A 12,494-nucleotide genomic window follows, 5' to 3' on the forward strand; every position below is an offset into this window, starting at 1 on the left:
TAAATCTAGAATAAATCGTGATAAACCATGATGTTTAAGTACAAACAAGTGCAGGAAAGTTCACCTTTCAGCTTTCGGTCATCTGACCACCTTACAAATCTGGAACACCTTTCATCTAACTAAGAGAGTAATAAAATAAGAAAACACATTGTCTTATTTTGCCCCTGGGTGTATATATGCACATTCGTAACATTGTGTGGGTCTTCACTTCTATATCACAAATGAGGTTTTATGGTTACCACATATCTGATTAATACAGTTCATGCCAGAATGTTTAGATCAGAACAATTTTGAGCCTAGAACTGGAAACTATTACGTCAACCTGGCATGCTTTTCCTTAACTGACCACTTACTTTGTCACCTTTTCATTTGCTCTTTTGTGGGTTAAAAATCTATTTTCCTCGTACAGGTAACCATACACAAGTAAAGTAAAGCATTTACTACAGTAGTCGTCTTCAGGCAGATTTACTTCGACTGTGTCGTGAATCATAATTCCTTGTATATGTCTGCATAGTATCACGTTGTAGCTGTAGCTTGACCCCTCCAACACTCACATGCTTTGATAAGTCATGTCCCGCATGTACCTGTACAGGACATGCTCCGTTTGGAGGCGGAGGTGAAGAGTCTTCATGCTTCTCTGGACCAGGTTCAGGTCACTCTGGCTTCTCCTGACCTCAACAGACTGAGCCTCAGGGAACAGCTCACACACAGACAGGTAGACACAGGAACACACACACACACACACACACACACACACACACACACACACACACACACACACACACACACGCGCACACTTTAAAACTATCTTCTTATGCACTGCAGAGTCATTATAACTTAATTATTTCGTGTCTCCTGAAGCGTCTGCTGGTGGAGATGGAGGGTTTCAAACAGCAGGTGGCAGCAGTTCAACAGTGTCAGAGCGCCCTCCGGCTGCCAGAGGAGGTATTGGCCAGCCTGTCCATCTGTCGCACAGCCCAGGCCTTGCAGCAGGAGGCCAGCCAACTACAGCATACCACCATTCAGCAGTGCAACATTTTACAGGTAGGGGGTGCCATTCAGCTGTGCTACATTTTACAGGTATAGGGGTGAGCATAGATATTAAAAAAAAAGATGCCTCATTGGCCGCTGCAGTTCGTTGGAGCCATAATATGTGTGCAAGAGGGGGCGGAAGTGTGCCTGAAGAGGCACACTGCATCCCTGCCCAAGTGACGTCACCCATGCAACTGCTCCATGTCTCTCGCTGCCACTCAAGTGACTACTGGCCAATCACAGCACTTCTTTCACAGGACTTAAGTTATGCTCGCGGAAGCTTGACAATCTTCCGCTCATGCTTCCGCTATCTCGGGAAAATTTCGCCCCCTCTCAAGAACACATCCCCCAGAGCCAGAAGAGGCCTTTATATGTCTATGGGGATGAGCCTCACATTCATAGTAGCGTAGCAGCTGCAGTAATATTTATGTACTGCACATTAAAAATACATTAAAAACAAGATGTAAAAACAGGGTAGATCAGAGACTAATAATAATACCTGAAATTCATAATAGTGCTTTTCTAAGTACTCAAAGTCGCTTTACATACTGTATGTGTGTGTGTGTGTGTGTGTGTGGGCTGCGGGGAAGGAAAACAGCTTTATCAGCAAAAAATTATGAATACATTTAATCAAACTCACTAGGCTTTAGGGGTGTGTGTGTGTGTGTGTGTGTGTGTGTGTGTGTGTGTGTGTGTGTGTGTGTGTGTGTGTGTGTGTGTGTGTGCGTGCGTGCGTGTGCGCGCGCGCGCGCGCGTGCGTGCGTGCGGGTAAAGGTAAATGTGTACTTTATTATCCCATTGGGGAAATTTGTCCTTTGCATTTGACCCATCATTAGAGAAAGCAGAGCAGGGCCTAGGGACCAACTCCAAGTGTAATGCCAGGAACTTGGTCAAGGGCACTGGAGAGAGTATAGTATGTATGGTATGTCTTTTGGTGTGGCAGGAAAACCAACGCAAACGCTGGACCTTCTTGTCGTAAGGCCACAGTGCTAACCTCTGCCACACCCTGCCAACCACTTCACCAACTGCGCTGTGTGTGTGTGTGTGTGTGTGTGTGTGTGTGTGTGTGTGCGTGTGTGTGCGCGTGTGTGTGTGTGTGTGTGTGTGTGCGTGTGTGCGTGTGCGCGTGTGCGCGTGTGCGTGCAGACATAAGAGTGCAAGGAACGCATGACATCCAAATTGATCTTTAGCATATGTGCACCATTTACACCTAGTTGCCCAGCATATGCTCTAACAGTTGCGCTGTGATATACAGTATATAGTCATCTGTATGTCATTTGATGCATTGACGATTACATTTTTACTTGCTCCTGGAACAGATGCTCGATGCTCTGCTATGTGGTGAATGTTGCATTCACAACAGGCCCTTCCAGGAATGGCAGGGTTGTTTACTGTTCGCTGTCACAGCAGAGAAATATCCTCTTATCTTCTCTAGTCCAGGGTTGACTGTTCTTCTAAGCTCATTTTGATGTGTGAAGATTAGTTGGTATTTAACGGGGAGTAGCAGACATTCACTTAAGCATCTATCTTATCCATCTTATCCATGCCACTGTTGTTGTGGAGGTTTGAATCAATGGTTTGAGGTTTGAATCAACGTGTTACTGTGTACATGTACTGTATACAGCATAGCAGATACTGGTTCAATGTCATATTTACTTGCGCAAGCAGAACGTGCAAATACTGCGATCGGCTGGGTATGTATGTATATGTATGTATGTCAGGGTATGTAATGTGTGTCGTTCGGTGTCCTCTCTTGTTTAAGACGGTAGTTACTAGTAGTTACCATTAGTTATGTTACCTTCATGTTACCATCAACAGCCAATAAGGGACCACCATTCTTGGTGACGTAACTAAGGTATGTTTTTAAGTTTTCTATAAGGTCAATAACGGTTATAAAGGATTTAGAACAGCAGTTGTATTAGACATTATAGTTAGTAGCACTCAAAGTAGAGAGGATTTACAGAGGATTTAGACCAGCAGTTGTACCAGACAGTAGACACTACACTGTACTTCAAAGTAGCTTTATAGGGACTCTATAGGGACTCAGAGCAACAGTCGTACCCAGACAGCAGAGAGCTCTAGGACTCTGAGCAGCAGTCACATAACCAATAAATAGTAGCGTGTAGATCTCAACCAATAAAAGCGTTTGGGGCCAAGAAACCTCGCTCAAATAGAGACTCTGAGAGTGAAAATAGGACGGGTGGACGACGTCGCTCACGGCACGTTATCGCTTGCGTTACGTCATAAGACAGTCTCATTGAAAAACACGTATTATATTATGAGATTTCATCGTTGGGATGTTACACTGAGAAATCCTGTGAATTGTAGATGAAGACTAATGCACCCAGTATTATACTGTATTTTCCTCGCTTTTGAATATGACGAGGAAGATGTGCAACATGGGGCATTGTCATAATGGCTTTAGGATGTAGCCTGAAGCCTCAATATTTCTATGTTGCGCTCCCCAGGAGGCAGTGGTGCAGTATGAGCAGTACGAACAGGAGGTGAGGAACCTCCAGAGGTTGATAGAGGAAGCCCACCGTATTATTCAGGACCGCCCGGTCTCCACCAGCAACATACAAGAACTCCAGGCCCAGATTCACCACCATGAGGTGAGAACACACGCACCCACATGCCTACATACACATGCACACACATACTCACACACACGAGATGAAACATCGGAGAGGTAAGGGTCTAGAGACGGTCAAACAGGTCTAGACGGATTAGCTGCTCACACAGACACACACACACACACACACACACACACCCACACACACACACACACACACACACACACACACACACACACACACACACACACACACACACACACACACACAGTATAAGGATGGACACACGGACAGACTGACACGAGCAAAATCATAGTCATACAGTACGCCTTTGGCCACCCGGCCTAGCAGACAAAACAAGTATTTTAAAAAAGGAAATACAATAAAATATGTAATCTTATATAGCAGTGCATTAAAGGAAGTGGCAATGCATGTTTTCATTCACTGAGTTCGATGTGTCCCTGACAACTGTGTCAGTGGGACTGTGGGACAACATTGTGTCAACATGTGGAAAGCAAATAGAAACTGATGACAGCGTGTAATGACGAGTCGTTCCCAACCGTTCTGCACAGTTTATACACATACCTGCTTTATATACTGTAGATTCATATCACAAAAATGATCAGTACATAATACATAGCATTTCAATCACTGTCTGACAATCATGTTCTGTATTTTCAATTGCCCCAAAGTTACTCCATTTAATATCCCTGAAGATTATTATGCAATTAATGTTTTAAATTGATTTTATAATGGGGTCACCTACTTCAACATCAAAGAGCCGAGAGAGAGAGAGAGAGAGAGAGAGAGAGAGAGAGAGAGAGAGAGAGAGATGCGGTACAAGAAAAAAAATCGTATTTATTATATTGTGCAATACCATAAAACAGAAGTGGCATTTATTAATGCATTTAGTTCCATAATGTGTCTGTTTTCCATTTGAAGTTAATAAGACATTACTAATCAGTATTTCCATCGCAAAATTATAATTATTATTACTACTGATATTTTTATTTGACTCCTCTCTAATAGTACTGTGAGCCATGCAGCATCATGCAGTACACCAACCATCATAAATTACTTTAACTTATACTGGCCCTGCATACAAACATTCAAACATTCTCCCCTCATCTGATGGTGCATGCTGATACATTCTGCACAGGGATACCATTTCAGTTGGATAATGTTGCAGCAGTTGTTAGACACAGTGGACTGCAGTACCGATGCAGATATCAAGCCTCATGCTTGGTGCAGCATTTTCACTGTGCTGAGTGTGTGTTTAAAGCCCCCCTGCAGACTGTGTAGTGAGAGAGAGAATCCAAGAGAAACATGGGGGAGAAAAGAAACTGCAGAATTAAATTTTTAACATGATATTCATATATCTATCTGATATTTGTGTGTGTGTGTATATATATATATATATATATATATATATTATCACATAGTAATTATTCTGAGTTTTCATGTTCTGTGCATGCTTTATATTGCAATCTGTGTAGATTGCTGATTGGTTGGCCATATCAGTGAGTTAATATTTGAGTTTGGTCTCCAAGCTGAGCGCTGGCCAGTTAGTCACCTGACCTGATTATCAGCGCATCGACCATCTGCGGGACAGAGGGAGGGAGGAGGGGTAGAGAGGCTGCTAGGGGAGGAGCCTGGCCATAACAAGGCTGTTATTTGAGCCTCCCTCTGTCATTCTTCTCTCTCTCAAACACACCCTCTCTCCTTGCAGCGCTCTCTCTCTTTTGTTGAGAGGAATCTGCCTCAGGGATTGGTGGAGCAAGGAAGTGGAAGGCAGTGAGATCACTTCCTGTTTTCCTCGCCCTTTGTAGAAGACTGTAGATTTTGAACTATTTCAGGGGTCTCTGTGTCTTTCAACCAAACATCCTGTCGGTGGAGCTTTCCGCCGCCGCTTTGAGTCACCCGCCTCTTGGCTGCTCTGATTGGCTTAGAGATCCCAGAGAGAGTCTGTGTGTGTGTGTGTGTGTGTGTGTGTGTGTGTGTGTGTGTGTGTGTGTGTGTGTGTATGTGTGTGTCACAGAGGCTGAGGCACTGCTTTTCTCTCTCACTCTCTCTCTCACCACACACATACTATGAGTCGAGACTGAGAGCGAGAGGCAGAGAAGAGAAGGAGAAAATGCTTCTTGTTCCACTTTACTCCTCCGGTGCCGGCTCTTTTCCACCAGGCTGTCCACTGTGTTCAACGCTGAACCACCCCATCTAAACAACAACCTCCCCCTCCTCATCCCCAGCCTGTTTTTCAGGGGGGGATCTTATTCAGCCGGTGAAGCTATAGGATTCTTTTCTATTGTGGACTGACTCACTGAGATTGACCCTGGAGAGAGATGTGGGGGCCGTGTTGAAGTTTGGTGTTCGGTCGGTGGACATCTACTCATTATTATCTGCGTGGTGGGGGGTGGGTGGTGGTGTTGCCGGATATGTTTTGACAGGAGCTGGCCCAGAAGATCCGCGGCTACCAGGATCAGATTGCCTCGCTGCACTCCAAGTGCAAGATGCTGACGGTGAAGGCCAAGCACGCCACCATGCTGCTGACGGTCAGCGAGGTGGACGGTCTGTCGGACGGCATGGAGGACCTGAGCGACGACGAGTTGCCCGGTGTCGTGGCCGGGGGAGCCTCGGCCAAGCAGCTGCCTGCGCACCCCTCCGTGGTCATGGTGAGTGCTGACCGGCTGCCCACAGTGCTGTGTGTCTGTACTACCGTGTGTGTGTGTGTGTGTGTGTGTGTGTTTGTGTTATTCAGCAACTAGCATTATCCACATTTCACCGATATCCACTGTGTGTCTGTGTCTTATACACTAGTACTGCTAGAGAAACCCAAGCTGCTTCTGTTTCTCTCTCCCTGTCTTACATTACTGTTCCCTGCCGGCTGCCTCTTGCTGTGTGGCTCTGCACTGATGGCTGCTGACAGTGTTTTCTATTTCGGTGTGCTGTGTGCCACACTGTGTTTGTTTCATATCAACCTGAATCTGTCTGCCGGCTGCCCCTGTCATCCTTTGCTTGATCATCTTCCGGTTCTCAAGAGTTTCCACAGATGTCTCTCATCATACTCTCTCGCTCTCTCTCTCCCTACCTCTTTCTCCCTCGCTCTATCACTCTCTCTCCTCTAACTTTGATGTAATTTGCTGTTGTCTTCATGCTCTTGTTGATGCCGTTTGTGGTGTGTTTGGTCTCAATGGACCAGGAAACAGGATACTGCGGTGTGTGTGTGTGTGTGTGTGTGTGTGTGTGTGTGTGTGTGTGTGTGTGCGCGCGCGCGTGTGCGCGGGCATGTGCGTGTGTTACACATGAATAGTTTGTTTGGGTATGAATTGGCTCCAGACTGCTGCCATCCTTGACTCATGATCGTTGCGCATAGTTAGCATTGTCCCATTCTCTTAGCCACATAACTGCAACGCCGGTGCTGTTTGGTTTGGGTCTGATTTCACTGCCTGCGCAGAGCTATTAAGATTCCCACACACACACTGGTTTGCCCACGTAGCCCGTTGCCTTGCATTGCATCATGAAGCGCGGGAATAAAAAGAGTTTCCAGACCGAAGTTAACAAGGTCCTATAAGTCAGTCCGCCAAGTTCCACTACAACCGCCAAAAAGCAGCCCGGTAGACGACGTTGGCTTGCATTCCAGTTCTGCCTCTCTACAGAGGCATGCAGTAAACGGTGCTGCTTCAGCTGCTGCTGCACTGCAATTCTCTCCGTCTGGGTCTGTCTTAACTGTGTTATGTTGTTGTCGCTGATCTGTGTTTTGGCTTGGCCCTTGATCTTCCTGGACTGCCTTTACACTCCCTTTTGTGTGTAGTTTGGCTTTGTTTGATGTCATGCCAAACTGGTTGCTGTCTGCTGGATGAGGCAGTTGTGTTACGTACTTTAACTATTCCAGTTGCAAGACGCTTGTTGTACACACGGCATGCTTGCGTGTGTGTTATAACATTCTGCCAATGACCGTTTCTTTCCTCTGATGCATCCTGTAAAAGGGGTCCACTCATTTTCCCCAATGGATTCCAGCACTCTCCGTTAGCTAGTGTAGATCAATGAAATACATTAGGATGCTGTCTTGAATGCTATACACTGCACTAGCCTGGTGGTGGTTTATGCCAGTAATGTGATCCTTTGGGTCTCTGTTATTTTATTACTCTCTAAATTACTCAGAAAAAGTGCTGACTCTGCAGCGTCTGCAGTGTCCTGAAGCTATGCCCCCTTACTAATGATTATACCTCTTTCTCTATCTGTTTTCTCTTCTCTTCTCTTCTCTTCTCTTCTCTTCTCTTCTCTTCTCTTCTCTTCTCTTCTCTTCTCTTCTCTTCTCTTCTCTTCTCTTCTCTTCTCTTCTCCTCTCCTCTTACTTCCCCCGTCCTGCTTCTCTTGGTGTACGTTTGTGGTGTATGTGTTTGTATGTGGTCAGATGACCGCGGGCCGCTGCCACACGCTGCTCTCCCCTGTGACGGAGGAGTCAGGGGAGGAGGGCACCAACAGTGAGGTCTCCTCTCCCCCTGCCTGTCGCTCCCCCTCTCCTGGGGCTAACCCTGATACTCTTAACCAGGTATTGCAACTCACCCACCCTCCGACACCTCAGTCAGCACTCAGCACCCTCCCATCTCTAAACCGCCGACCACAACAAACCATCTCCAAAGAGTTTGCATTTTTTTAGAAATTCAGCCGTCGTCCATGAGAGTGATTGTGTATGATGGCTGCATGAGCTTAAATTAACGCATTCAACTTAAATTCAACAAAGCACCACATCCAGATGCCTCTGCAGTCTGCACTACTACACCCAGCACCATCTGCTCCCCACCCGTCTGCTCGTATAGCACCACCTAGCTCACCCATAACCACTGCTGCTATAACATTCCTCTACCACACCCACGTTGGATGAGCAGCTGGACGGTTTCTGTGTTGCATCTGCCTGCAGTTCATCTGTGCAGCTGTACCTTCATTTGTTTTACTCCCTTGATCTTTCGCTGTGTGGGTAACAGTGCGATGCTGGTAGCATGGCAAGTTAGCGCAAAATGCTTTTTCTTTGCTTTTGGACTGTGACCTAGACAGCCTTGACAGATGGATATTATTAGTAGAAGTGAGTAGGGGGACAGCACTGCAGGGAACTGAGTCATGATGATGATTTCATGGTGAAATGCCTGTTCTTCTCATGTGATGTGTCAATGATTCGGTGCTGATGTAGACTGTAGAGAGAAGACCAACACAGTATGGTTAGACGCAAAGTTAATAGTTGGAGAAAGGGAAAGTATTATGAAAGATAGAGATGAAACAGACAGAGGGAAAGAGAGAGAGAGGGAGAGAGCGATAGGGGGGGTAAAATAATGACGCATTTAGTTGACTGCTAGTGGGAACATCCCACGGAGGATCAAGACAAACTCAGCACATACTGTAGCTATCAGTACCTCTCACTGCTCTTAATTTGAAGATATACATTTCTTAAAAAAAAAAAAAAATACATTTAGGGGGAACATGACACGTTTTCAGGACACTTTATAGCAATTACACGGCCATTCAGTGGATAGTTGTAAACAGACCCCTCTTCCTAGCCAAAGTGGCTTCCACACAGAAATCAGAAACAAGCGGGTGTTGTAAGTGCCAGTATGTCAGACATGAAGGAATTGGTTCTGTTTAAGGTGCAACATGTGACATAGGACAACATGAAGACACTGTGACACATGATAATTCTGTAACACTTTAGACAAACCACAATGTGCAAATGATGACATCATAGCTTTCAATGGCAGTAAGTCAGTATTCTGCGCAATAATCATGAAAGAAACATCCAATCCGTTCATACAGACAAACAGACACAGCAAGACTCTCAGCAGCTGTTTTCATAATTGCAGGGTCGAGCCAGCCTGAGTCGTGCGCCCCTCCAGGAGCTGTATGACCCGTCTATGGAAAGCAGCGCTGCAAACCTGGATGACCTGCAGAGGTCCTGGGAAACACTAAAGAATGTGGTACGTCACCTGGGCACAGATCAACCTGCTGAAGTGAAGCTGAATATCTAACTGCTACGCTGCAGTCAGTGTTTACTTTATACAGAAATACTCCACCAGTGCACCAGAAACCGAAATGTCCCTCAACAACAAAACATACCAGGAGGGGAATATACATATAATTTATATAGTAAAGACATAACTGTATAAGAACAGCTGTGAGATCCCCTATGGGTTCATTTCCACTCTCAGCGTTAAATGAAAGGATCATACTGTTGGTCTGGCATGTGCAGCTTATGGCACTGTACAACTCTCTGTACTTAACATTACTGCCAACCATTCTCCAAATCAGACCGTGGTTTGTTGCTGTAGTGTAGCTATTTGAGGATGACGATATTTTCCATAAATTTCAGTATCGTACCATTACAACTTCCAGGCAAGTTAGTAATAATATTATTGCTTGAGGTAGGCATTTCAACTTACAGATTCATTTGAAAGTCTAGCTGAAAAAAAAGGTCAGTAGACTAGACCAGTATGGTCCTTTAACACTGCTGCACATCGGATTACCCTTTCATCAGCACTCTCTCACACTGTCTGTCTGTCTGTCTCTTGCTGCACTCCCACCTCAGATCAGTGAGAAGCAGAAGAGCCTGTATGAAGCTCTGGAGCGACAGCAGCACTACCAGGAGTCCCTCCAGTCCGTCTCCACCAAGATGGAGTCCATCGAGGGAGCGCTGAACGAGAGTCTAGATCCCAACAAGAGCCCCGAGAGCCAGATGGCTGCACACCAGGTGAGGGAGAGGGGAGGAGGGCAGACAGGCCAGGAGGTATTTGGGAAGTGAGGATTTGTCTGTATTTGTGTTTGAGAGAGAGAGAAAAAAAAGAGTGAGTGTGAGCGTGAGCGTGAGCGTGAGCGTGAGCGTGTGTGTGTGTGTATGTGTATGTGTATGTGTGTGTGTGTGTGTGTGTGTGTGTGTGTGTGTGTGTGTGTGTGTGTGTGTGTGTGTGTGTGTGTGTGTGTGTGTGTGTGTGGCGAGTTCACATGAGGACAAGGGAAGCAGTAACAATAGACTAATAGGCTGAATCGTAGAGAACAGAAATGGAGTTGAGCCATGCGGTAAAGACAAAGATGACAAGTATCCTCGACTCTCTGTGCTCAGTGAAAACACAGAGAATGATGAATTCAAGGGGTTTCATTTTAAGACGCTGCAGCGCTGTTCGCTGTTGCTATGCCAACTTCACTGCAACTAGCAGTCCCAGTTGTACAGTCCCCGTTTGACAACAGTGAGATGAGCAATTTCAGTCACTTTTTGGTTTAGTCTCAGAAGCCCCATCCTTCCTCATGCCACAAATCTTCCCTTCCTGTCTTCCACATATTTCAATCTCCTCGTTTTCCCGCAATCCAGGCTCTGATGGATGAGATCCTGATGCTGCAGGACGAGATCACTGAGCTCCAGATATGTTTCTCAGAGGAGCTACTGGGCGACGGCCTAGACAGCGACAGCGAGGGAGACCCTGGGGACCAGTTGGCTCTACAGTCCACGCTCACCGTGCTGGGAGAGAGAATGGCCACCATTCGCATGAAGGCCTCCGGGAAACGCCAGCTACTGGAGGTACTGGACTGGAGTTAAACGAACACTCCATATTATATTGTGTGGAATGACCCCTTTTATCAGCCTCCATTCAATATTATCCCTCTAATAGCTCATGTCTGTCATGTTCTGGTGTTTAGGAGAGACTGAGCGAACAGCTGGAAGAGCAGCGTCAGGAACAGGCACTGCAGCGTTACCACAGTGAAGCCGAGGAACTGGACCATTGGTTGCTGAGCGCTCGTGCCACGCTATGCGCCGCCCTCCAGCCCCAAACCGATGACATGGATATGGAAGAGCAACTCATAGACTGCCAGGTGAGACTGATGGTGTCACTGGTGATGTCATCAAACTGAGACTGGCGCTTACAGCGGGCCGAAGGCTTTGAGATTTTGTTAGGTTTGTTGAGGGGGAAACTGTTGTGGCAAAGCTGTACCCACTGGATGTTATTGTTTCCACGGTAGACAAAAGTGTAACAGTACAGTATGCCTTTGCTATCATGACTTGTCGATCCTGTAGCAAAGATAGCAGATCCTGTTATGCTAGAGCCTCTGTCAGTGTGTCACATGTCAAAATGATTGTGGCATGTAAAATCTGTGGCATACAGTAGTGTTTCGATTTGTATCAGGGTTCCAGAAATATGCCTGGCTGTTCTCTTTGCATGTTTCTTCAATGTCAGACAAGCTCATACTGTACTCTTTGGCTATGTTCAAAGTCTGAACAGCACATTGAGACAGATTTTTGCAGATTTGAACCACATTCCTATGGTGGTTTGAAATGCAATTCAAATCTGATTTCTAAAGATGTCTCTCAGACATTTATGCTTCATCATACAGCTGTGTCGTTCACTGTAGATCTGCTATTTCCAACAAGAGAATCAGCATTAAGCATCACTCATATGTTGTTACATTGTACCACAGCCAGCGATGCAGATAGCTTGACAATGTCCAATCTGGGAACCCATTGGCAAAACAAAGGAAAAACAGCACCCTCTGAGTCAACGGCGTGTCTCGAGAGACTAGGCACTGTCTGACAACACAAAACGGATCTGAAATAATCACTTGCAAATAACAGTGTGGACAAATTTGATAAACAAATGGGTTTTGCCTGCAGTCAGAACAAAGCCTTTTACTCTCAGTTGATGTCTGCTCCATGAATAGACCCTTTATATGCTTGTTTTCATCCAGACATGAACAAATAAGTATCATAGTCAGAGGACCCGACCCTCGCCACCCAGTAGTATTCAGCGTCTATCGATGAATGAGCTAAACTGAGCATTGTGTTTTGGATTGTGTGTTAGGATTGGGATTATCTTGGTCTTCCCCTTCTTCTCAGCTTTAGGGTGTCCTACTGGG

The 12,494-nt window shown here is 45.8% G+C and overlaps 1 protein-coding gene across 1 annotated transcript in view; it reads left to right on the forward strand.

Moving 5' to 3' along the window:
- The window catches only part of syne1a (spectrin repeat containing, nuclear envelope 1a), a gene marked incomplete at its 5' end in the record, with an annotated part of 166,459 nt that overhangs the window by 104,226 nt on the left and 49,739 nt on the right, over positions 1-12,494 (forward strand). The window contains 9 exon segments of the mRNA XM_080790461.1: positions 593-715; positions 862-1,044; positions 3,501-3,644; positions 6,053-6,277; positions 8,020-8,157; positions 9,458-9,571; positions 10,180-10,341; positions 10,957-11,163; positions 11,283-11,456. Of these exon segments, the coding sequence (XP_080646587.1) occupies positions 593-715; positions 862-1,044; positions 3,501-3,644; positions 6,053-6,277; positions 8,020-8,157; positions 9,458-9,571; positions 10,180-10,341; positions 10,957-11,163; positions 11,283-11,456 (1,470 nt within the window).

Source organism: Protomyctophum bolini (genome assembly GCF_963924005.1).
Source record: "Protomyctophum bolini genome assembly, chromosome: 19".
Classification (NCBI taxonomy): domain Eukaryota; kingdom Metazoa; phylum Chordata; class Actinopteri; order Myctophiformes; family Myctophidae; genus Protomyctophum; species Protomyctophum bolini.